Below are 26,252 nucleotides of genomic sequence, written 5' to 3' on the forward strand. Positions count from 1 at the left end.
TCTATCTATCTATCTATCTATCTATCTATCTATCTATCTATCAGGAAAACGCGGGAAAGAAGCATTGCCCTCGCCCCCGTGTCCTGCTGGACCAATGGGCGGTGCTGATCCGCGCGCGCGCGCTCTCACACTGTGCACACGCGAGCAGCGCTGGTGTTGACGGTCCGTGAGTGGATTCTGCTTGAATAATATTACTGACCTAAATCTCCGAGACAGGCCTGCACATTTGCGCAAACATTTTGGTCGAAACGGCGAGCGCGCGAAACGAAACGGCTGGCAGGATGAGCAAAGTACAGGGCGGCATGAAATGTGTCAAATACCTGCTGTTCGTCTTCAACTTCATATTCTGGGTAAGTGCGAACAGTGCTGATGATATCTGCGTGACGATGATGTCACACATACATGCTTTGATCTATAATGAATTGCACTGACACAAGTGTGCGTGCATTTGCTGTCGCCTTGTTTTCTAGGAGTTGCTCAACATCTGTAGGATAATTTTTCTGTCTCGGCACAATTTATTTATTTATTTTCGCATGATGCAGGTTTTTATGGGCTCTAGCAACAACAACAGCAACACATTTAGGATTCGATGTTTTTGTAAACTACAAACAGGTGACAGATGTCGGCTCTGTCTCAATACCTAGCGAGCTGACTATCTGGACAACACTTTTGAGCCTCATAGGCACGTGCAGACATTTTGAGCATCATTTGTGCATTATAGATAGACAGTAGATTTTGAAACACAGCCACAATGTGCCTATGTCTTAGAGGAAAGCTATATATTTTTATATTTATAGTATCCATTGTCTATTATAAGGAAGAACGAGGCAAGTTGCACACTTTTTTCTCCAATGAATATTCTTAGCGTGGATTTCTGTCAGCATGTCTCAATGGGAACTTATTGTTTATTGACACTGATTTTAAAATAGTACCTTATTTTGAAAAAGCCATTTTCCACAATATATCTGTATTTATTAATTTAATGTAATATTTATTAAATACTTAACGTAGCCTATTTATTGGCTTTTAAGTTAAATGCAAATAGTAAAACCTTCATTAGCTGACTTTTGATTGAATAATGTCTGTGGTTTTACTTGTTTTGCATTTTAATTTGGAACTTATATTTTACAAAATGATTCTAGTTTTAGGACAGTTTTAACTAGGTGTTTGAAACCAACATATACAAAAACCACACTTCTAGAGAATAGGCCAAGTCTCGCCTGTATGTATATATAACAGTTAACTAACTATGCCATACCATAGGAGAAATTTCTTATTGTTTTTTTGACTCTCTATCCATCCACTTGCATTGTGGACAGTGTCTCAATGTTTTATTTGGCCATTTTCTAGTACACCCCACCAGCTGAGAGTGACAAATGTTTAACAGGCTGTCAGTTTGTTGTGACATTTTCAACAAAACTAATGTATAGCCAGATAAACAGAATTGGTCTTATTTATTTAGGATCATTTGGGGTTGTGATGTGATTTCCTTCGGTCAAGTCTTAGAAAGTACTGCGTGGATCCATAAGTGTGTTTTAAAGTGGAAAGCATATATGTCTAAAGCTGAATGTGGGTCATTCTATAATTTAGGGTACATTTGATGTACATTAATGATGATTATATTTTTTGTAACAATTTTCTTTTGAAATATCATATTTTATCCATTAAGAGAACGCAAACTATAATCTCACACAAATATTTTGTGCACCCTGTTTTTTAGTTTGCTTGAAATTGCCTTTATGTCCGTTAAATTAGTTCTTGCTTTGACCATTCTTTGAAGTCAGTGGGTCTTGAGAACTACATTTATTTCTAAAATCTAAAAACCTTAGAAAAATACATTGAGTTTAAATGTCATTTTCTTTCAAATAAGAAAATGTTTAATTTAACTGTAAGCTAAAATTCTGTCAACTAGGCCTATATGTTACTAACCGAACCATGAAAATCTAAAAAAATGGGTTCTTCTTTTTTTTTTTTTTTTCGGCAGCAGATATTTTGAAGACATTATGCTAAATATCCTCTTAATTTTTTATTTTATCTCCAATGATCTTTTGTCAAGGAGTATACTAATTGCCCGTCAACTATGTTGGGTACATTGTTATGGTTTGCAATATTTTTTATGATTTTTAATTCAAGTAAATATTAAAATTTCAGGTTAACCTGATCAAGTAATAAAACATAACGCTTGGTTGGCCAGACAAGGCCTGCCCTTGAAATTATGAGTGAAAATGGTAACATTGTCAACTATGTTACCTGTCAAATAAGTTACCCTGTAGAGCCAACTCTTGAATGAAATTGTTGTAATGGTCCAACTGTGTGACTGTGTCCTCGTGTCCTCTGATGATAATGAATTATTTGTCATGGATTAGTTTTTAATCATAATTTAACCCTATTTGTCTCAGAGGAGACTGAGTGTTGATGTGCATGAGGGTGAATCAGGATGAGGAAGGATTAAGGGATGTTTGACTTTTGACTAAATTTGACTAAATTAACTTAACTGTTTATTTGCCAGTGAAAACATAAGAGATCTTCACATGCAAATGACTTGAGTGTCATTGTAACAATGTGTCCAGTCAACTATGTTTCTTGTGTCAACTATGTTACTGTTAAATAACTAGAATGCTGCTTCTGATATTCTTTCAGGGTAGAGTTTACATCTACACGGACTGGAGTTTTGCAGGACATCTCTTAAAACTATCAAAATGATCTTTAAGGAAGATTTCTGATTACAAAATATTCTTGTCCTTACTGAGCATGCTGAGAATTTTACAGAAATATCTGCAAAATGTCTTTAAATAACCACTGTGCATATGGCAGAATAGACCAAAGAAACATTGAATATTTGAGTCACTTAAAGTGTAGCACTTAATAAGTGTAGTTGTAGTGGCATGCAGTTTGCTGGTAACAGAGTTTGCAAACTTACCAGGGAAAACATCTTTTTATTTGTAATATCAAAATGGTGATATTGGCAACTAGCTGACGAGTTACACTGATAAAATATATAAATATAAACCAATTGTAGTTGTATTAAGAAAGCATATTGTTTTTACACTTTTTTGCCGATATGTACCCTAAATTATAGAATGTGAATGTGACAAGTTTACTAACAGGATCGTTTTGATCCTTGATACTTGCACTTGTACGTAAGAAGCAAACAACATGCAGTCCATCATAAGGGGCTTTGAAATTTCTCTGTGGCTGTGCAAACTTTTTTTAAGATGCAAGCTGCACATGCTGAATGGGCAAACCTTCAAAGCTAGTTCTCAAAGATCGGGTTACTAAGGAAAGTTATTGAAAGTGTACAACCCTCTTGTGCTGCATTCAACACCCCTTTATTCACTGGGCTGCATTGAATTCTGAAGGGTGCATTGAGACTGAAACGACTTTCTGGATAATAATGGTGTTGTCATTTCTTCAAAGATAACGCCTAGGAGTGTAACAATATATCGTGTCACAATATATCGCAATACAAAAATGCAACAATATGTATCGTGGATAGTGACAATATGTATCGTGGATAGTTCACCAAAAATAAAAGTTACCCTGTGAGAAAAAATGGAAGTTTTCAGAGTCAGTACTACATTAAACTACAATATATTATGTTGAAGATAATGTATAATAATGGGGGAATATTAGTGAGTCCTGATAATGCTTATGTTATAAGTCTTATGTTACCAGTAAAAAGTGGCCTACATTATTTTAAATATATCTAGCCAGTGACAGAGTGCAAGCATATTCGTCTAAAATAATTCTGTATTTTCAGGTTCAGAATCATGAATATATTTATTCTGGTGTCACCATTGTCCAAGCCTATTCATTTACACCCACAATGTTATATAAAATTTAGCATTTAATCAAAAGTACATTTTTTCTTAACCTTTTATTATATGTCTTGGAGTATCGCAATAATATCATATCGTGAGTTCAGTATCGTGATATGTATCGAATCGTGAAATTAGGGTATCGTTACACCCCTAATAACGCTACATTGTTGATTAGGTTTTTGTCACATGCAAAGCAGAGTACATGCACAGTACGTCCCAGATAATAATTTTATAGCATGTTCCGTGAGGTGGCTAAGGTTAATATTTGACCATTTTATGGTCTCAGTTGCTTATTACACTTCGTTTTATTATTCCTGATAAAAGTTCAATCCAGCTTAGTGCTAAAAGTGCATAAATTCATCTCCGTCTAAATGAAGGATATCTTTGGTTTTCCTTGCATACTACTCCTACTTAAAGGGATAGATCACCCATAAATGAGACACACCCACGTTTTTCTGACCCCATGTTATTCCGAGTCTTCGGAAATCAGACGATAGCTTTTGCGAGAAACAGAGTGAAAGCTGTTATTGGCTCATAATCTTCACCTCCTAATTTGTGCTTATGCTCAAATAAAAAACTGTGCCTTCCATTATTGGTGCATCATGTCGCTGATATAAATGCCATTAGTTTTTATGTATCACGTGACCAGTTGTTATGCTGCAAGTTACATGGCCTCATATTAAAATCTAAAGAAAGATTATTAGTAGACAATACTTTACCAGTATTTTTATACTTTTATGGTGCTTTTTTTGATCCTTTTAGTATAAATTACCATCCTGTTTTGTTAAATGTAAAAATGAAGCTCAGTCTCAAACACTCTGTAATTTTGTTTTTTGTGCTTAAGAAATATGATTTACATTTTCAGACGCTTTTATCCATTGCGACTTAGTTTTATATTTTATCTGATCATGCATATGACCTTGGTGTTGCTAGTTTTGTTATACAGGGTTGGAATTACATGGATGCAAGTAATTGATGAGAAAATGTTCATTTTCGACTAAATAAATATATACTTAAACTTATGCATAAGCCAATAGATTGTATAATTAGATCAGTGTTATATAAGTACTAATAGTTATACACAACTATTGTGGCATTTATTAATATTTTTGAATTGGCTTTTATTTTGAATTGTAGTTTAAGTTTTAGTAATTTTGTTATGTGCATTTGTAGTTTTTTATTTTTCTATTTAGCTTTAATTTAGTTTTATTTCAGCTTTAGTAATTTTAGTACTTGAGCTAAAATTAGAAATGTGGCATATATGCGATTAACTGAACTAAAATCAGTTTTAGTTGAAAAAATTAAAGGTAAGTTTTGATTTCAGCTTTATTTTAATGAAGGGTTTAAATGAAGTTCTTTTAAAGCCTCTCTTTGTTCTTTAGTCTTTGTTGCTCAAAACCACACAAATGTCATAGGAACCATTCAAAGGCCACATCACACTGTGATTTTGTCACTGCGCTAATGGTCATTAGATTGGCTTAGATGGTTAGTGTAAGATGTAATTTAGGGCACAGTGGCTTCAGTCATTGGTTATCTGTAGAGTGGTTTCACTGCGCTGGACAGCAAGGCCTTTGTCTTTGAGAGGGCAGGCAAAAAAAGAAGTGGGTCGTTGTCCTGTGCAGTTTTATGTCCTGGTGTTGCATAGGGTGGGTATGAGGGGGCAGGGGATGGCACTGGGGGATGGTGGATACCAGCAGGACAAGCCTGTCAGACTGGCACAGCCTGCCTGTTGATCATAGAGATGGGCACCAAAGTAGACAGTGGCCTTAAAAACTATTTAGATTCTCAATTTACACTTAAAAATGTAATTGCGCACGGATAACATTCATGATGTCGCCTTTGCAATAATCACCTGTTCCACAAAGATTATGCAGTCATTTCAATGAAAGCCCGTATCTGCCACATAAGACAAAAAGTCATAAAAACTCGAAATTATGAATTTAAAAAGTCAGTTATTAGCAATCAAAATGATGAAATATAAAGGTAATAATAGGAAAATATTTTTTAATATCAACTGAATTTCTTTCAACTGAGTTTTGTCATAATTATTATTAATATTTCACCATTTCAAAATTGCATATTGAGGCTGATTTAACTGAGCAAACATTAACTGTTGACTCATTGGAAAGGGTAAATTTCTAAAGATTTAGTGTTAGTTCTCGAGACCGGTCTTAAGACCATTTTTTGAAGGTCTTGATCTTGTCTCGGTCTCGACCGCATTTTTCTCGGTCTCAGACTAAGAGGATTCTGGATTTTATTTCAAGTCCACAACAGCGGGGATGTAATTGCCGTTGCATTGTCTGATTTATTTGTTAACATCATAATGGAATTGGATGCTAAACTTCCTGCATCAAATGCAATCAGTAACTTATTTCTAATTTCATTTATTTTGTTACTGTTGTGGCGGGTCTGAAATTATACAAGGAATTGTGTCAAAAATGTCACCAAAATGAATACAAATGCCCACAAAATTCAAGATATGATTACAGAAAAGTACTTGATATCTTGATATTTATATTATAACATATGATATAGTTAAGCAATATCACGAGCAAGAGGGGTGTTTTCACAAATATGATCACAATTGCAAAGTGATATTGATTTTATACAAATGGTCAATAAACAAAATGTTATTTTTATAACATTAATCTCAACATTATTTGTGCATTTGTAATTGTACCGATTCAGATGAACTTCTGTGCCACCTCTGCTGTGAAAAGATACATTTTGTTGTTAGTGATTTCATTTGATTAGTAACAGCTCTATATAGTCTCTTATTATTCTAATTGTAATAGTTGATTAATAATAAGACATTTCTCAGGCAGTAAATGTTAATCTTTCAGATGAATTTGAGGAATGTTAGTCTGGTCTTGGTCTCGACTTAGTTTAGGTGGTCTTGACCACAACACTACTAAAATTTGTAAATCTAAAATGTCTAGTAGGTTTCCCTTTGACTTGATAACTAGAAGGCAAACAAACTTTCTCTGATGACCTTACAGATGGACAAAAGGTTGTTTTCAGTATCACAATAATACACTTTATCTTACAGAATTACAATCAATGCTCTATTTTAGTCAAGGTTATCCTTCCAGTTACGGTGATGGGAAAAATACAAAGTATCCTGTTCTCAAAGTCAAACCCAGTTTGTAACTAAATAGACCAGTGCAGAATTTGAAATCAAAGACATGGAGGAAGGACCAGCAAAGGTCATAGAAACAGTGTGAAGTGAATTTTTTCCGCACATGTTCCTGATTTGTTTCACTCTTGTTTCCAGCTGTCGGGCTCAGTGGTGTTGGCTGTGGGATTATGGTTGAGGTTTGACTCGGACACGGCCAACCTCTTAGCCGAAAATGATGCCCCTGAACACTTCTTCATTGGTGAGTTGCACATTTTTTTTGAAGCCCACAGCAAATGTTTACATAACAGTTTTGTAGGTTTCATAAACCTTACGCAAAATATAGTGTCATGAAAGCAGACTTGGGGGTTTTTAGGAGTGGAAACTACACTGTAAATATATGAATAGGAGAAACTGTTAAAAAGTGGCCATGTGACTATAAAATGACTAACCACAGTTTCCTTTCTTTTTCTGTACCTTTTAGGAGTTTGTTTATCTGAAATAGTTGATACTACAATGATAGAGCAAAATAAAGAAAAAAACATGCAAGAAAAATAATTGCACAGGAGTGTTGGCCAGTGTTAATTTAGCTTTAATTTATTTTTATTTTATTTTAGTCAATTTAGTAATTACGAAATTTGTACAGACTTTGTAATCTAAATTTATGTCCCTCTAAAAACTAAGAAAACAGAGAAAAAAATATTGTGTACACGAGAAAGACTGAAATAAACCTTTGCACCCTGACTTTTGTTAGATAAAGCCAGCCAATCAGATAAAAAAAAAACCTTTTTGTGCTATAGAGATATTGTGACAGACAGTGAATAATCATTAAATGCTTCCCTTCTTGTTGTTGAACATGCTACATATGCCATTATGCACTACATCATGGGATAAATAGTATGTGTTGTAATGATAATGTGGCATTTATTATGCTGCCTTCATGTGCTAGCGGAAATTTCCTATTTCCCACTTTCCCACTTTCATGATTATTAGCTCATTGCATTTAAGTGCTTCGTTGTTGGAAAGAACAGGAATAATGGAGGACACTAGGTTTATTCTTGCCTATTTATTGGGAAAATCTTTGGAAAGCCAAAATGAAATGTAGTGTCCCATTCATTGACAACTATATAAACATTCACAGCACTGTCTAGATAATCAGCTTGCTGGTGATTCTGGAATTTCGGTCAAATACAGGCTATTTTCGCTGTGTATACAAACATACAATACGCTTCAAATGATTATTCATATATGTAAATATGCACTACTCTAATGATAAGACAAGGTGTTGTAGCTGTTGTGAAATAACTAATAAAGCATTCCTGTCACAGCAGCAATCGTTCTCCCCTCCGTCATGTTTATGGTTTATGGCACGCTCAACTCGGGAACTCCGATATGAAAATTATCTCGGAGATTCCCAGTGGTAAATATAACATGAGAGGGTGTTCATGTCCTATTTTTAACTAGGAAACTCATATTTACCATAATTCTGATTGCATGTGTCGTGAAGGCAGCATTAATTCTACCATGGTATGTTATCTGTTTATTAATCACAAAGTACAGAAACTGTCATAAAGAAATCCATAATGTACCTCACAGTTTCATAAATAAGCACAACACCAATGCCTATTAATAAAGCACCAGGCTCCAACGGCAATTTCAAGCTGAAATTTCCCATCTGCATCATGGAGCCCTAATGGCCTCTGTAATGGCGAATCTGATATTGGTTTTAGCTGTGATGAATAAGCAGGGACACTGATAGTTCTTGCTAATAGCCAAATCTGATTTCTCATAGGGGAAGGCGTGTAACTGGTGTCGGTTAATTATAAAAGCGTAATTTCCCCTTTAGCTCCGGTTTAGTCCCCAGAGCAGGCGTTTGGTCGGAAAGCTGGTCTCAACATATACCTCATTGGTCTTGCAGAGGAGTGGTGCAGTAATTGGTTTATTTGTAATGGTTAGCGTGTTGATTGGTGTGTCTAGTTGTAGAACTGCGTTTAAGGGCATTTATTTGCACATTTATAACCCGGCTTCCTGCTTTTTTTCCACTGGTGGCAGCAATGAGACGATCTATATGGGACTGCTAACTGCTGTCCGTAGCTACATAATGGACAAACAACTACTTTGCAAGTGCTAAACACAATGTTTGTTATGAAACAAATTGCAAAACTGGGTCTTGACATCATATGCTGATACCCAGACACTGAAGCTGATCAACCAGGTATAGCCTAAGGCATAAACGTTTCAATGATGTCTCGGTGACAGAGCGATAATAAAAAAAGAAGAAGTGAGAGATGCTCTGTGGATTCATCTAGACCATAAGATAACAAGCATTTCCTGGCAATATGTTTATGCTTGGAACAAACAGTGTCTACCCAGTAACAGAAAAATATCACTTGGCAAACAACTATGTGCTATGAAGCTAATGCAGCAGATGCAGGAGACAAAAACAGGAAGTAAGATGAAGAATTCTGCAAAAATACATAATATATTCTCTGTTTCCTAGTATATATATAACACTAGGATATTGTATTTCCGTATGAAACACAGCTCAGATATTCTATTTATTTATTAACACAGACTTCTTAGCTAAAGATATTTCAGATATTTGCAGATATTTTCAGATATTTCAGATATTTTACCAGATGCAAATTACACTTATTTTAGTCACAGAAGTGGTGGGAAAAAGTTTTAAAATCAATTGCATCTAAGTACGTTTAAATTAGTGCTGTCAGTTAAACGCGTTATTAACGGCGTTAACGTAAACCCATTTTAACGGCGTTAATTTTTTTATCGCAAGATTAACGTTCTTTTTGGCCTAGCAAACTTTGTAGTTTTTTTCACATGCCGTTGCAACAACTAGTAACGTTAGAAAAACTACAACACCACACCGGATCTAGCTAGACCGGAAACAAAACAACAGGCACGCCGCACACACTTTGGGCTTGCGAGCCAGCCAAAGAGTAGTAGGCTAACGTTACCTTTTGAGTGGATGGCTAGCGTGAGACGCCGAAATGGATGCCAATAAGATTCTGAATGGAAAGTTTACTTTTAAAAAGTTGCCAAATGGTTCCATTGACAAGACCAAAGTGATCATCTGTGTGTTTTGTCGTTGTGAACTGAGCTATCATCGCAGCACGTCCAGTCTGAAATACCACTTGATGGCCAAGCACACAGATGATGCGATTTCTCTGATGCGATTATTTGCTCCAAGTGAGAATGTTAGTGTTAAATTGAACACTACAGTATATGCCAATGTTGTTTTCAATAAAAAAAACATTTGCACAAAACAAGCCGATCCACTTTTCCATGTTAATGAGAAAAAAATAATGGGACAAAAAGAAATCAAGGGACATTTAGAATAGATAAAAATGTGCGATTAATCGCGATTAAATATTTTAATCGTTTGACAGCACTAGTTTAAATAGATTTGTGATACATCAGTAAACAGATGATTTAGCTTTTTGAGCAAACTAAAATAATCCTAACAGACTTTTTTTTTTCTTCATATTTTCAAAGACTGGACTATTAAAAACTAAGTAAAGAGTTACTGGTGAAATGTTTTTTTTAAAATGTATTTTGTAATTTTTATTTTAATAATATGTAAGTGAAATCAACATTCCCATCAACATCAACAATCTATCTATGCACTATGGTTAGTTCCTATGGGTGCTTTTTTTTCCTTTCTTTTTTTGCATCATAGCTGTTGCTATATCATGCATTTATAATTCCAGTCAACACTGCCAGCATGTGATCTTTCGGTAAACACCTTTGCAGAAAACTCAAGACTTTCCATTTGCTCGTCTTCTTGCTGTTGATGTTCTTGCATCATTGGTAAACAACAATTGCCCATTTTCCGGGCTCTCAAGTAATGAATTGACTGAGTCCTGGCATGTTGAAGAGAGAGCTCTCTGCCCATTTAGAGATGTTCAGTGTTTATAGCATAAGGAAAGGAGGAGGGCTGTTTATATTAAATGTCAGCTTGTTTTCCATCCATTTGGCAATTAGGAAGTCAAGAGTAGAGGAGGCTTGGTGTTTTTAGCTTGCTGAACTCACAGAGGACTCGTGTCAAATCTCCTTTGTTCTGTCCTCGGAAAACAACATTATTTTCTCCCTTGGGGATCAATTATTGTGGGTTGTGATGCTTGTCTTCCTTTAGCCTTAATAAAACCTCGGCAAAACTTCAGCTCTGTGCTTTCTGGCAAGCCTTTTGGCCTTCTTGACTCCTTCGAGGATGGAAATGTCAGTGGAGTCATATCTGAAATGTAAACCTGTGTACAATTGGCTTTTAATTTATAGTCTGGCGTTAAACAACAGGGATTGTAGCATATTTAGCTGCGTTTAGCTTCACCAGGCCCTCAGATTTTGCTCTAGTTTATCTTTTTCCATTAATTAGTATGGCTCTAGCTTGTCTAAAGTGGCAAGGGAAAGCAGTTGTTCGCGAGGGAGACTGTGCCATCCTAGCAACGGCGGTCTCAAGTGAGTGTGGCACAGCAGACGTGTCAGCGCCCTGCGTCTGGGGTGGCTGAATTGTTGCTATGGTGAGATAATTGGCAAGAAGAGGAGAAAGACAACAAGATCATGAAGATCCCGTAATCATGAATGTCCAAAATAGATCTGAAATGTTATGTCTTTAACTACAGTTTCACATTTTCTAAAGAAAATTAGAGTGCTGTTTGCTCATGCAAAACCTGCTGCCACAATGTGCAACTGTTGTGCATTGCTAGGGTGTTTTAGGTGGTTTATCAGTTTATACTTTATATTTAGAAAAAATGGCATAATATATTTTATGCATGAAATATATGACCATTTTGATTGCATATATATATATATATATATAATTTTTTTATTTATTATTATTATTTTATTTATTTATTTATTTATTATTATTTTATTTTTTTTATTGCACACACACACACACATATATATATATATATATGTGTGTGTGTGTGTGTGTGCAATAAAAAAAATTAAAAAATAATAATATATAAAAAATATAAAAATAATAATAATAATACTATATATATATATATATATATATATATATATATATGTATGTGTGTGTGTGTGTGTGTGTGTGTGTGTGTGTGTGTGTGTGTGTGATCGAGATAACCAATGAAAACGGCTGCAGGGTAAGGTTTGCGCTTAACTGTTTTGGGAAAAATAAAACTATGCCAGTAAATACGATTGAGGCGTCAGGGCAACGGTTGAGCTTGTGGTTTCTGTATGTGTTGTTCACACAAAGACTGTTTCTGTTGAGCTGAGGCCTTTGACACTGGTTGTTGGAGATACGTGAGGAGGCGCAACTCAAACTTCTCACTTCAATGCATAGACACGCAAAACACAAGAATTGTTTTTGTGTGGGATTGTGGTTTACATTGACTGGGAAATTACCTAACACATAAAGGTGATTTTGATTATGACCATCTGTCAGGAAATGCCTACAGAACCTTCATAAAATTTGAATCAGTTGCTTTCACTCTCAGTCATCTAAAAGTACACCTGGGTCCACATTATTTTCATTTAACTACCATCTGTATTAGAGCATATGAACACTTTTACAGTTGAAATTAATAAATGATTTTATTACCTATTCATGTTCTGCCATCATCTGGTCATAAAATGAACTGCACACTGGGATTTTCTAGAACTAACTTTCAACATTACACTATACTCTGTTCTCCCCGCAGCGGTGTACATCTTGATCGGAGCAGGAGGTGTCATGATGTTGGTGGGGTTCTTTGGTTGCTTTGGGGCCGTGAGAGAGTCACAGTGTCTTCTGGGATCGGTGGGTAAGAACTAGAGGTCTTCTCGGGTCCTAAGATCTGTACCTGACCCGAATTGACTCGAATCACTTCTCACCCAAACCTGATGTGCATCAATTAATTTGAAAAAAAGAAAAAAAGAAAAACCTGACCCGATAAAATTAGACTTGAGACCTGAGAAGTTTTTTCCAAACCCGATCCCCTGCATAGTGGTTGAGTGGGGACTTTTTCAACCGGATATGACAGACCAAAATAAGATACAACAAATAAGAAACACCACGGCAGGTGTAGATTTAAAAATATGCCCGTCTTTCTACTTTATTTGCAGTTCACAAACGTTTACGTTAGCTGTTTAGCCATGTTGCCATATAATATCTGCTTTGAGTATGTCAAAAATGTGTGAAAATGTTTGCCGTGGATTTTCACAAGTTGCTTTGTTTGAGGAAAAACACCAAAATATAGTTATGGTTTCATTTTTGTTCATTTGATTTAGTACTGCATAGAGATGGTTTTCTGTAATTAATGTGTCTGGCAACAGTAAATCATTTTTCTTCTGGGGCGAGCGAGTCCAACCGCTCACAAGCTTTATGTTGCACCTCAAACGACATAAATTGATATGAATGTTAACATTAATCATTCCCTTGAATGCCTCGGGTGTTGCAGAACACGGTCCAGGAGGGTTTGGTTGTGTACACATATAAGCCTGGAATAAAGTAGAATCATTCGTTTTAAATAATAAAATATTATTGAACGGCCAAAACGAATAATGAAAAGTTGGCATATTTTGAAAGAATTTGGGTATTCTCAGGTTATATCTGTAAAAGCACTTATATTTAAAAGTACCCAAGACCAGAAGCTACTAATATCACACCCGACCCGTGTCTGAGGCACTTGTCAAAGTTTGGACTCGGGTTTTCAGATCATAGTGGACCTGTGAACACCTCTAGTACAAACTACACAACAATAAATGAAGAAATACCCTGAAACACACTGTTTCTCTATTACTGTACTAATTACTCTCTCTAAAAAGTATTGCATTACTTATTACTAATTATTTTCCAATTCAAATCCCACATTGAACAATACAATGATAAACATGAAACTGCTCTTATAATTCTTTCAAATATATAATAATAAATTGAATAAATTATTCTTAAATTTACCAAAGTATTTAAAGGAAGGTTACTGTTCGTTAAAAACGTACATTTTAAAATTGGACATAACATTTTGATGTTAAATCCACTATTGTTTTATATAGAATTGTTGTATTGTCTATATAATATTTAATGCAATTACATCATAAGTAACAGTAATTAAATTACAGAAAAATTAAGAGTAATCCCTTACTTTACTTTTTCAAGGGAAAAGTAATTAAATCACAGTAATTAATTACATAGTAATGAGTTGCAGCCAACTCTGCCTTTTTTGCACTTTTTAAATTAAACATTAAATCAAAATGGAGCTTTTTTACTTCCTTAATACATGTTCCTGGTCTCATTATGCTCGACCCATGCACAGTGTTAAAATAAAATAAAATGTTTACATAATTGAAAATAACATTCTTGATATCCTGTTATATGATACTGTTGAATTGCAATTATTATTGAAAAACTAAAGTGAAGTCTCTTTTGTAGTTTTTTGCTTGCCTTCTGGTGATCTTTGGGGCAGAGGTCGCTGCCGGAGTCTTTGGCTTTTTGAATAAGGAAAAGGTATTGCATGCACCGTGTCAATCATTTAATTGAGCATAAATATGAAATGAACTGTCATGTAATAATGAGCTGATACTCGCACATGTGTTTCTAGATCATTAATGATGTACAAAACTACTATGAGTCCACTCTGGGAAATGACAACGGGACTGCTATTGCCACCATCTATCACAGAGTGGTCAGTCAAGCATTTGATTTAGTAAATGATCTGTGGCCATAGTGTCTGTGTGGATGTAATGTCTGTTCTTATTTCACAGCTGGAGTGCTGTGGGACTGAATCTTCTCGCCCTCCTGATCTGTGCACTGAAGCCAGTCCTAACACGGTTAGTTAAAATGCACAGATCTTTTATTGCTTATGTTAGATGGCTCAATATCATTTCACCTCTGCCACTTCATCTGCTGATTGGAATTCAGTTCACTATTCTGAAGGAAGCTCTTGAATTAGTTGAAGAGAAACATAACTTTTTGACACACGTTTCAATGCCAGGTGATTTGAGACGATTTGCCATCCGTTATTTCTGTATAGGCCAAAGCTCTATTATTTTGCATTATTTGATAAAAAAAAAAATCCACTCCACATGTTTATTAATTATCAGATGTGTTCTGATTCACTGAGTCAATATATCCAAAGAAAATTTACAACAATATATCCAAACAAAATTTTTCAACAAAATTTGCGATTTGGGCTCAACATTTCATTTAGTAACATTAGGCAGTTTTGATTTATATGCTGTTGAATGTTTAATTACGTTAGCTTACTTACTATCCATGCCTTCTAGTTATTAACAGATCTTCGCTTGTTTTTGGATCCAGAGTTGCTGTACTATTTCAGAAGATGTGTAACGGCGCCCCCTACCATATAACAGTGAAAACACGGATTGCTAGAAAAATGAATCAGTGGCAGGGAGAGTGTTAATGAGGACAGACAAGCATGTCTTTAACAAATCCTGACAGTAGTTTTTTAATGCCAAAATAGGCTTTGTGCTGGCTGTTAGTAAATCTGGCCCTTAGACTCACAGGAAGGACGTTACCTTTCATACTCGAATGATGAGCAGTTCTGACACAGACCCTTAGGTGGCAGCCATGTTGCTCTGTACGGGCTAAAGAAAGGGAGGGAGGGGCGCAGACCAGTGGAGGGAGAAGGTAAGAAGGGCTTAGAGAGAGAAATGAAGCAGACAGCGGCAAGATGTCCAATGAGTCACTTGATCCGATAAGCCCACAGGGGCACAAAGGCGCCAGTTTTTTATTTATAGCTGTCACGAAAGCACATTGATCGGCTGAGAAACATGATGTCACATTGTGCTTCAGTTGTGAAGTTCATACTGTCAGTTGATCCCAATAAGCAAAGCACATTAGAAAGAAGATACCGCAACAGCGTGTTAACAGTGTTTACAATGGCTTTAGCCTATAAAAAATGACTACTATTCAGGTGCAGCTCATGTGTGTGTGTGTGAATATACACTGCCGTTCAAAAGTCTTGGGTTGGTAAGATATTATCAGGGAAGCCACTGTGACTTTTTTTCCTACATCATGAATGACTGGCGTCTCAGAGCGCGCTGATGAAATACGCAATCTTGGCATTTCCATCCAGTTTTTTTTATTTTTTATTTTTTTTAAATCAACATAAATACGGTTATGCGTTGCAATGATTTTTTTTTACATAGTTTATGGGTTTTTATGCACGACACAACAAAGCTTTTTGGCAACAAAGATGTGATATAAAACTCTAATATTCAATTAACTAATTAATCAGAATAATAATTAGTTATAAATGGTGTGCACATCTCTGCTATTTTACAACAGCTTTGGTGCTCGTCCAATCAGATGTCAGAGCCAGAGCTAAATCTGTAGAAGTGAACAGAAGTGAACAGATGTGTAGGCTTATATATTGTTTTAACATTAACGCACTACATCAGTTTGCCAAACTCATCTAATGTTCTTTTTAAATGCGTTCAAGGATTGCGTTAAAGCTATCGAAGACTTCTTCAATGAAAAACTCTTCATAATTGGATATGTTGGGCTTGGCATTGCTGGAATAATGGTAAGAATATGAAACCAACATTCTTTTTCAAAGTTGGGCATACTCATATATACAACTTTATATAAAGAGCTATCGCTTAATTTTGAGATGAAAAAATTGAGATTTGCTTTATAAGTGTGGCTTAAGTGTTCAAATGCTTTTTGGGAACACTGTAGCCTATATTTATTTATCATGTATAACATCTGAACATTCCCTCACTGTTTTAACAGATAATTGGCATGATCTTCAGCATGGTTCTTTGCTGTGCCATTCGAAACAGCAGAGAAGTTATTTAGGCACCTCAGTTCCCCTCTCGCCCAGTTGGACTGTTTCAAAGCGCACCTTCTTTGACCTCATCGGACCATCACATTCAGGCTTGGGAGCAGGGTGGAGGAACTCCCATGAGGCAGTGTGGGTCTTGTGGTACTGTTTTGTGAACAGCATTCTGTCTCTGATCGTTTCTGTCTTTTCTGTTCCTTGCATTGTTTGAAGATGACCTCCACTGCATGGACTGCTATTGTAACCCAATTAACCTTTACATTTATTTTGTCTTTATTTATCACTGAATCATTACACGGGGTACATAGTGTACATCTCTTTTTCAAACTTGCTCTCGCTTAATAGAGAGTTCTCACATCTTGAGTATCTTCTTCAGTCCAGACTTTCAGTGAACTGACCATTTTCTTACTGATGTAAATAAGCTTTCTGATGCCTCTTATTGATCAACTTATTTTCATGTTATTTATTGTGTGAAGTAGACCAGGTTTTCTGTGCTAATAGATAATGGGTCATATGTTTGTGTTTTGCTGGTTATTAATATTTGGTTATTGTAATTTTGCCACATCATATAGATACTGAATGAAGCCAAAGAGTGGAATAGTGTGATTAAAGACCTCTGACACAGATTGTCACACTTAAAGTCAGCATGAACTCAAAATTAAACCTATTTGATTTAGTAACGTTCCTGGTTCTATTGTGAAAGATTCATGAGTGCATGATATTACAAAGAAAAACAATTAGCTTCATAATTGTTCATCAAAATGTAAACTTGCTCTTCCTCTGGAACCTTTTGAGTTTGCTGCTATTGTCTAGGCTATTGGTTAATGTTAAGCAGTAAGCAAATTCCTAATTTGGTTACTTTGTAAAAATCTTGCCAGTAGGAATTTAATGTTGATTAATAGTAATGTAATAAATATTACAGCAGTAATAGCAAATATAAATTTTTGTAAACTTACTGCTGAGAGGAAACTCAACCTTCAAGACTCCATGTTCCACTCTTTAAACATGTTTTCATTCATTTTGACTTAAGTGTGTCACTTGTTTAAGTGGGTAATCCACATTACCGTCCTCACTTGGCTGATTTTGAATATGAAGAATTCAAACACCAGGTTTTAGGGAGATCAACAAATGTAATTTGCAAAATTACTGTAAAATTGTACAAAAGCAGCCAAATCAAAAACATATCTAAATTCTTCAGCCATTGCTTCTCTGTCTTCTGTTCAAGAATATGACCCAATAGTTTAATTGATCGATGTGCCTTTACAACTGACAAAGCCCCATTATGTGTTTGCAGTTCCAGTAATATACACATTTAAGTTTGTAGCTCCTCAACTTCAAGTAGTTTTTTTTTTTTAAACTCTTTTATAGCATTGTGTTGCATGTAAATGGCTTTGAAATGAGAAAATATGGTCACAGGTCAATAAACCCTGAACAATATTAAAACAGAGCTCACAAGTATACATTTGCTTTTTTATTTTTGCAATGTTGAATAAAACCCATTTCCATTGAACAGAAATGAATACGTTGCACTGAAGTGTCATTGTCTGTAGATGTTAATACTGTAGTCAAAATATCATAGCACTTAAATATTGTCTTTTGTTCAAGGCTGGGTCCTTCAAACTTTGCCCTGAATGAATACGATGGACAAACTTTTGCAAATACATGACCTAAAAATAATGACCTATGCTTTGAGATTAGAAATCTCAGGAAGCTACAGTTGTAACATGTGCTGGTCCATGTAACGGAAGTAAATGCAATAAAATGCATGTCTACAAAATTGCAAAATATTGCATAAATACGATATGCATCAAATGTTGGTCTGTTATAGGAAACCATCAAGATAATCCTGAATTTTAGACTGCATCTCACATACTTTCCCCAAATTGGTTCAAAAACCAAAATGGTGTAAGATTGAGGGCATGTGCATCAACAGAATAAAAGCCAAGCAATGACATTCCCTAAAATTAACAATTTAGAGTTACAAGGTCTGAAGGCTTCAAAGCATTAAATAACCCAATTGTTTAGACACTGAAAACAGTGACAGGAACAGAAATAAAATGAATTCTGAGTTTGAAAAAAGACAGAGACAAAGCAAGTATTAATGCAAAAAGAATTGTACAAAGTGAATAGATGGGAGGAAAAAAAAAAAAAAGTCAACAAAAACATTAGTGTCATTACAGCAACACCAGTCTTCCTCATTGAGGGGAAACTTTCACATATGCTTCTAGAAAATGTAAGCACATCATAAGCGCTCTCCTCCAGACATATCCTTACCAACAAGTGCAAAATGTTGGCTACAGCCCATCAAAGAAGCCTGTAAACCATAGAGGAAGTGCGGTAAGGCTGGATAAACTCACAGGAACTTAACCAGAGCAGAAGTTGTCGTTCTCTCGACAACTTCTCCATCTTGATTAATGTTTATCTTTTCTTGTAAATGTACAGTTGGTTGTGTAGCTGCCACAGTCTTGGTCGACTCAGAGGTATTTGTGTCTGTTCAGTCAGAGATTAGCTTTAAGGGGGACTGGCTCATGATAAACTCTCCCACACCGATGAAGTACATGACCTGCACGATGCCGAACAGCGGTGCGATGACTAGAGCCCTGCAACCCGCACCCTTCAGGAATGCAGACGGCCCTTCTCGCCTGAAGATCTTACTGTAGGAACAAGGAAACAAGCAAAGGTCACACACAGTAGATGATATACTCACATTCCAGAATTACAAATCAAGTTAAACTGTAACATTTAAAACAAGTAATGGGACTGATGCGTCACCTGAAACAGTCAATTATGCCACTGTAGGTTTCCTCATTGGCACCTTTGTTCAGAGACTGCAGCCTGGTCTTAACCACTGTTAAAAACAAAAGACAAGGTGAGCATCTGCATTCCCATTTGAAGTGCACCAACAAGATGGGCTTAAGAGGACAGAAAAGCAGCTCACCATCACATGGGTTAACAGCAACAGCAGCTGTGGAGCCCGCAACGCATCCAGAGATGAATGACCAATAAAATGGTGCCGCATCTTCAGAGGAGGGCTTACCCAACTTGTTCAAATTTGCAAAGAGTGGGAAGTAAATGATCGAGAAAGGTACGTCTCTAAATTGGAGAAAAAGAGAAAACAAAAAGTTGCATTTATGTTCTCATTATTGTGAATGTTTGCATTTAACAGTCACAGTAAAGATTTTACAATGCACTACCTCAATAGAGTTGCTCCAAGGCCTTTGTAGAGCCCCTGAATGCCTTGAGTGTGCAGTAACTCTCTTGCGATCTGGGTGGCAGATACGGCCCGGTGTGAGGTGCTGGGTATCACATTGTAGGAGCGACTCAGCACCGTGTTTGTGGTGGCCAGTCTATTGGGAGGGATGATGCCTGGTTTTCTCTGCTGTGCGGCTGTAAAGACGATCAGAAAAGTTGTTCCAAGTGAGTAATAAATACAATAAGGGATAATGTTGATCATTATTGCTAAATAAACTCCGTCAGCATCAGAATAAAGTACTGCATATACTAGATTTTAGGGCTGTACAATTGATCGTAATTGATTTTCGATTTTAACGATTATGAAAACAAGATAATCAAAGTAAAACGATCATTGTGCCACTGCCACATTCAGTCCAGCGTACCTTCCTTTCCTTAACAGCAGTGCGCTTTCGTTCCTCCCTAAAAGCCCAAGCTTGACATCCAAATCAGCCAAATAAGTGAGTGTTGTAAAATGCAGTCTACTGTCTACAAGTCAAAATGCCTTTTTGGAGAGTATTCATGTAAACAGTGAGTTGTGTCTTAAGTAAACGTACACAGTTAAGAAAGAAAACGTGTGTGTAACAGTATATTGGATTCGTGCATTAGCTCTTAAAGTGACAGCAGCCTAATAAACCTGCTGCAAGTCATTAAAGATAATCAACAAATGACAGGAAATCACTCACTGATCTTGACTGAAAAACTTAAGTAGCTTTAATAAGGATAATCTATATTTAATGTGTACAGTATGACTATGCAATGTTATATGAAGTGTTGTATTTTTTTAAATATATTATCTGAATACCACTGTTTGTACATATTACTGAAAAACTTAACACTGTTTATTTTGTTCATTCAAAATTTTGCTCTGTTGTATTTTTTCCGTTTTGTTTGTAATCAGTTTCTTTGTTTTTATTGTATTGCTGACAGTTTACTTGTCTTGTGTAATTATTATGAGGACCTTTTTCTTACATTAGTTAACCTAGTATTAGTTTATGCTGAAGTATCGATAATTGTGAAATTTCGCAATTTACTTATGATCAAAGTCTTATTTCACAATATTGCACACCAGTAATCGTGATTTCAATATTGACCAAAATAATCATGATTATTATTTTTTGCCATAATCGAGCAGCCCTACTAGATTTCACTGCTCCAATAAGCACAAAAAGGAAAACCTACCTAGTCTCCCAGCATCCTGTAGTTGAATTTTCAGCATCTCCATTGGAGTAGTGATGACAACCTGGCACATGCCAGCAGCACATCCAGCCAACATCTCTTTAAATACAGTCAGCCCTCTCCTGTAACAAACAAGGCAATGGTTATATAACAGCACAGATGTTAAAATGTAATTGTTAGGTAAAGCAGATATTGAATAGCACCAAGTGTAGCAGTAGCAAACATACCCGTCTTTGGAGAGGTGGTGCCGGAAGAAGTCATTGGCTGCCAGTTTGATGGCCTTCTCAGGAGTGACCAGTGTAAGATTAACTGCAGCACCTAAAAGACAAACAAACAGAGGGTTAATGAAAACCACACCACAACTGATCACAGATCAGCAAACACACATTCCCCACCACCATCAAACCAGAGATACATCTACAACATGACCTTATCAAGTAACATTCAAGCAGATTATAAGTTAAAAATGCCACTAACGGACTAAGAATATAAGCAAAGCTTATTAGAAAACTGTGAGATGATGATGGAGGGGGATTTTACATAATGTGAACAAAATGAAAAACAAAATAAAAACAACTATATAAACAAACAGAGAGGATATTAGAAATATAGGATAGAATTTTCAATATAGTGAGAAAAGAATGCAGGCACATTCCAGAAAGAGACTGACATTAGGGTTGTGCAGCATGACGGTATATTCGGTGCAACGGTAGAAATGTGAGATTTCGCTATGCCGTTTATGCAGCGTTAAATTTGCAAACAAACCGCTTTCAATGAAGACAGCTTTGTTGATGTGTAGTTTTGACGCGTTGCATGTGCTAACTGTAGCATTAATAAAGTAAATCAACTGATGTGCAGTCACAGCCATTTTACAACAGCTTAAAATGTTGCAGACAATTATACACTGCATTGATAAATTCACACATGCATAAGTCTGGCATTAAGTTTAAATAAAGAAAATAATTCATATAAAAGAAAGGAAAATAAGATTAAGTAACATTCATTTATAACATATTCGATTCACTATATTACATAATCATGTAATAATGCCTGTTTTCGGTAATATATAAAATGTTTTTACTTGAATTCAGGCCAAAATAATTGTGATAAATAAATGTACAGTGCTGTAAGTATTTGTTCATACTGCCCAGCCCTAACTAGGACCATGTTGTTTTAAGATACAACTGTTTAAAAGAAACAGTTGTTCACATGATCAGACTGATCTTAAAAAAAAAAGAAAGCAGATAATGAGCATAAGTGATGATAATATCCAACAGAACATGGCAAGATGGGTTAGTACTGAATGAGACAAGAGCAAGGACAGTGAAGAAAAAAGTGAAGAAAAAAAAAATCTACAAAGAAACAAGCAAAAAAGTAAATATCAAAATGATTCAACAATTAACTATAAATAAAAACAACAACAAAAATATTGGTGCCTAATTGTAATAGAGCAGAGTGGGTAAGAACCATGATAAATGATTTGCCTCCAGCGTGGCTGCGCCTTATCGGCTAGCCTTCACTATGCCAGCGGGGACCCATGTCTGTAACATGAAAAACACAGATGCAAACAACAGCATTCCTCACAGAAATGGAGACCCGGCACAAAACACCGACTCCAATCTCCCCCAAACTCTACAGATAACACTCTTCAAGGACACTTATATTGGCCAATTGAATAACTGAAGCCAAACAACCGATTTACCAATTGTAATAATGACAACATGTTTGATCTGCTTAATTTAAAATGAACCCTCTGATGCATTAAATATTAAAATCACATGTCTAAAGACTTTAAAACAGCATCTAATCATTCTCAAAAATTTGTATTTATTTAAACAACTTTCTTGAATTTAGAATAAAATCTGCATTTTGAAAGATTGGCCCATTTAAAATGAAAAGATTATGGTAAATATTGCAAATGTACTTGGTGCATCACCACTTTCATGAGCTGTTTAATACACATGGTCATGAATATGGACAGTCATGCAGAATTATGGCTAAGGGTAAATATAAATCACCCCATTGTGGTTTGGATGTAACATCACACCCTGAATGGTTAAAATGCCACTATAGTGGACACCATGCATCAGGGGGTTAAAAGTAAGGTATAAGTAATACTCTGGTTGGTAAAATGGACGCACTATCAACCTAAAGTATACTATATAGTATTGATTTTTAGTTCAACTCTTTGATTTTTTTTTTTTTTTAAGACTGTTCAGACGTTGGGAAAATGCTTAAATATTACTATAAGTGCAACCAATTACAAAAAATGTCTGAGTTTGAGTTTACTATCACCAGCCAAGCAATTCTAGTTCATTATCCAAAGTCATATGGACTGGATTCCTCAAGTCTATTCAGGTGTACCCATCATGCCATTAAAAAAACTATACTAATCTAAAAAAGGCATACTATATATTTACAGGCACTTATAAATAAATAAATGAGTGAATCTTACCTCTATACATGCCAAAGTATCCCTCAGATCGCACTGTTTTGATGAGGCAGTCAATCCTGAAAGACAAACAAGATGTTTTAACATGGACCAGTCTACCGGTTTCCACAAATTAACCTTTATTAACAACAAAAGCCATGTGCTCTCGGTTCACTATGTATGTGTTTGCATCATGCATGGGACACTGTCTGGCTTTAATCCTTATAAGGCTTTGCAGTGACCATAGCGGGCAAACCATCATGTCAGGCGGCAACTAACGCCTGCCCACGCATCACATTCCACTAGGATTAGCCACCAATGCAAGGCAGTTTATCAAATCAAAGTAAGGGGTCTGACGCACAGCCATGTCTCAAACAGGAGTATATTATAACACCACTAAAATGGTGTTTGTGAATTGAAAAGGAAAAGAATTTTTGAAGCATTGAGAGGTTTAAAGAAAAAAAGTGGCAGGCTCTTACATGCTCTTGTAGACTTGCTGGCCTGGTCTCTGGTTCTGAAGTCTGGTCTTAACCAAATCAATGGGAAACACGCAAGTGACCCCAACAATGCCAGCAATACCACCATTAATCAGCTTGGCAGGGAGGCTAGAGGAAAAACAAACAAAAAGAGGTGAGAATGAAAGCATGCCCAAGATTTTTTTTATATATATATATATATATATATATATATATATATATATATATATATACAGAAATATTTTAAATTAATATATACAACTAAAGTGCTTTACAAAATTCCTAAAAAACACTTAAAAATAAGTGAATTCAAGGGGTCTTTTATCAAATTCACGATTAATGAATATAAACACACACTTTCTATGTTTATAAAATATTTAACTAAAGGCAATTCAGTAAATTCAAGGTGGTGTTTGTCAATTCATTAACATCAACTAGACATTCAACAGAAGAAATCACCCAGAAAACACGATTTAATTTGTTAAACAAAACGTTAAAATGTATATAAATGAATAATATTCTCCTGTACCTGATCTGCTGAGACATAATGAAGTTTCAGATAAAGATTGAGAGTTTGATGAGAGCTTCTTGATCAGTGAAGGAAGCAAGGAAGTACAGACCACGAGTGCGGAGACCTGGAAGTAAAAGACACAGAGATGACTGTTAACTGACTGATATACCATAAATAAGCCTGTCTGCACGTACTCTACAACCGGAAAAAATAACTTACACCTCACTGTCATTAAGCTCTTCCTACGCATCTCATGACGCTTTAATCCACTGACCAAAACACTGACCGATAAAGGTCAAATGACACGGACTCACTCACTTCCGGCTAGTGTGTGTGTGTGTGAGGGTGCGCGCGCATGTACACAAGCACGCCTGCCCTGTACGCATGTGTTCAGTTCCGTCAGGGTTTGGCTTTGCCTTTGTGTCGTGTTATTGGATCTCTGCTCTGCTGAGTAGAGATAGCAGTAGTCAATGGGAAATCTGACTCATTTCCGCGAATTGGTTTATGAACATTTCAAAGAGCGGGCAATTCTTTTACGTCCTGACGTAATTACGCCATCACGTTGTCCCCAACACCTCGCAGATTAAATTCTATAACGTTATAATAAAGCCATATATACACAGTTTATAACGTTTTAATTTTTAAATAATGGAATGTGTTATTGACTCGATGGACGCTCGGACTGCTTCAGAAATCGTGAACAACTCATTCAAACTAGTTGTGTGAACTGGTTCGAAAAGAGTCGATCCAAAAGAAGGATTCAAATTCACTTAGAATTTAACAAGATTACTCAAGACCTGACATGTTTCAGTGACATTCCTCTAACACACAGCTTTTGCTTCAGGCATGCAAAGAAACTGAAGACTGCATGTTATTTCTTCGTTAATTTACAACACATGCAGTTCCCTATTCTTAAAAGATATGCATTTTTTGTGGCTGTAGCATTTAAGATAGACAAATACAGTAATAGCAAGACAATGAAGTATCTAATGCAATGCATTTTTATAAAAAGCGGAAAATTCAAAACTACGAGGCGGTAAAGGAAATTTCGAGAAAGGCGGAAATGAATGAATTACCCGGTTTCAACTAACGTTAACAGTCAAAACTGCAGGTTAGTTGGCAAACACAATAAAGCCGGTTTAAATAAGTCAAACACTTAAGAGAACACACCTCCACCACTGAAAATATGAGTCCAATGACTTGATAATATTACTAATAAACGTTTGGTCGGTGCATAACATTTATATCTCTACTATGTTAAATTTTAACTTCTATGTTACTCTACTAGAACATAAAGTTGGTTTAGGCTTTTTTCCTAAATAAACACTCACCTCTGAAATCGTTCAAATATTTAAATGAGTTTCGGTACCAGAACCTTCCACAGCGAAGAAATTTGAATGAGTGACTCTACGGAAAATTCCTTTCAGCTTTAAAATAGGAGGCGGGCCATTTGTTCCGGGTGTAAATGTGCTTGTCCAATCATGCCTCAATGTATTTGCATACCCACATTCATTCTAAGGACCTCCTCCTATGAGTCAAAGCCGAGTGGGTGCATTGGTGTCAAATTACACCAGCCAAATGGAAAGCTACGAGTGTTTTAGTTCAATGACGTTTATAGAATAATAGTTGTTTGTGCTAAAAACAACATGAGTAATATCTATCTATCGTCAGCATGAATAAACATAAAAACATACCATAACAAAAACAAATTGTTGTACATT

At 35.8% G+C, this 26,252-nt stretch overlaps 2 protein-coding genes across 3 annotated transcripts; one reads left to right on the forward strand and one right to left on the reverse strand.

The window, feature by feature from the left end:
* Nucleotides 1–89: 89 nt before the first annotated feature.
* Nucleotides 90–18,150, forward strand: tspan2a (tetraspanin 2a). Its single transcript, XM_084127714.1, has 8 exons — nt 90–350; nt 7,096–7,198; nt 12,621–12,718; nt 14,330–14,404; nt 14,499–14,582; nt 14,662–14,727; nt 16,362–16,445; nt 16,655–18,150. The coding sequence occupies exons 1-8, from the start codon at nt 282–284 to the stop codon at nt 16,718–16,720; spliced, it is 645 nt and encodes a 214-aa protein (XP_083983840.1). The 5' UTR covers nt 90–281; the 3' UTR covers nt 16,721–18,150.
* An 11-nt stretch (nt 18,151–18,161) lies between these two features.
* slc25a55a (solute carrier family 25 member 55a) lies at nt 18,162–25,986 on the reverse strand. Of its 2 annotated transcripts, none has more exons than XM_084127707.1 (10): nt 25,863–25,986; nt 24,550–24,655; nt 24,024–24,149; nt 23,569–23,624; nt 21,341–21,431; nt 21,117–21,235; nt 19,898–20,090; nt 19,642–19,796; nt 19,476–19,551; nt 18,162–19,357 (listed from the first exon to the last, which is right to left on the reverse strand). In XM_084127707.1, the coding sequence occupies exons 2-10, from the start codon at nt 24,564–24,566 to the stop codon at nt 19,198–19,200; spliced, it is 993 nt and encodes a 330-aa protein (XP_083983833.1). In that variant the 5' UTR covers nt 24,567–24,655; nt 25,863–25,986; the 3' UTR covers nt 18,162–19,197. The 2 variants fall into 2 exon arrangements, with proteins under 2 accessions (XP_083983833.1, XP_083983834.1); XM_084127708.1 differs by lacking the exon at nt 25,863–25,986 and adding an exon at nt 24,751–24,887.
* Between the last annotated feature and the right edge of the window lie 266 nt (nt 25,987–26,252).

This window comes from Abramis brama, assembly GCF_963993115.1.
Source record: "Abramis brama genome assembly, chromosome: 11".
Classification (NCBI taxonomy): Eukaryota; Metazoa; Chordata; class Actinopteri; order Cypriniformes; family Leuciscidae; genus Abramis; species Abramis brama.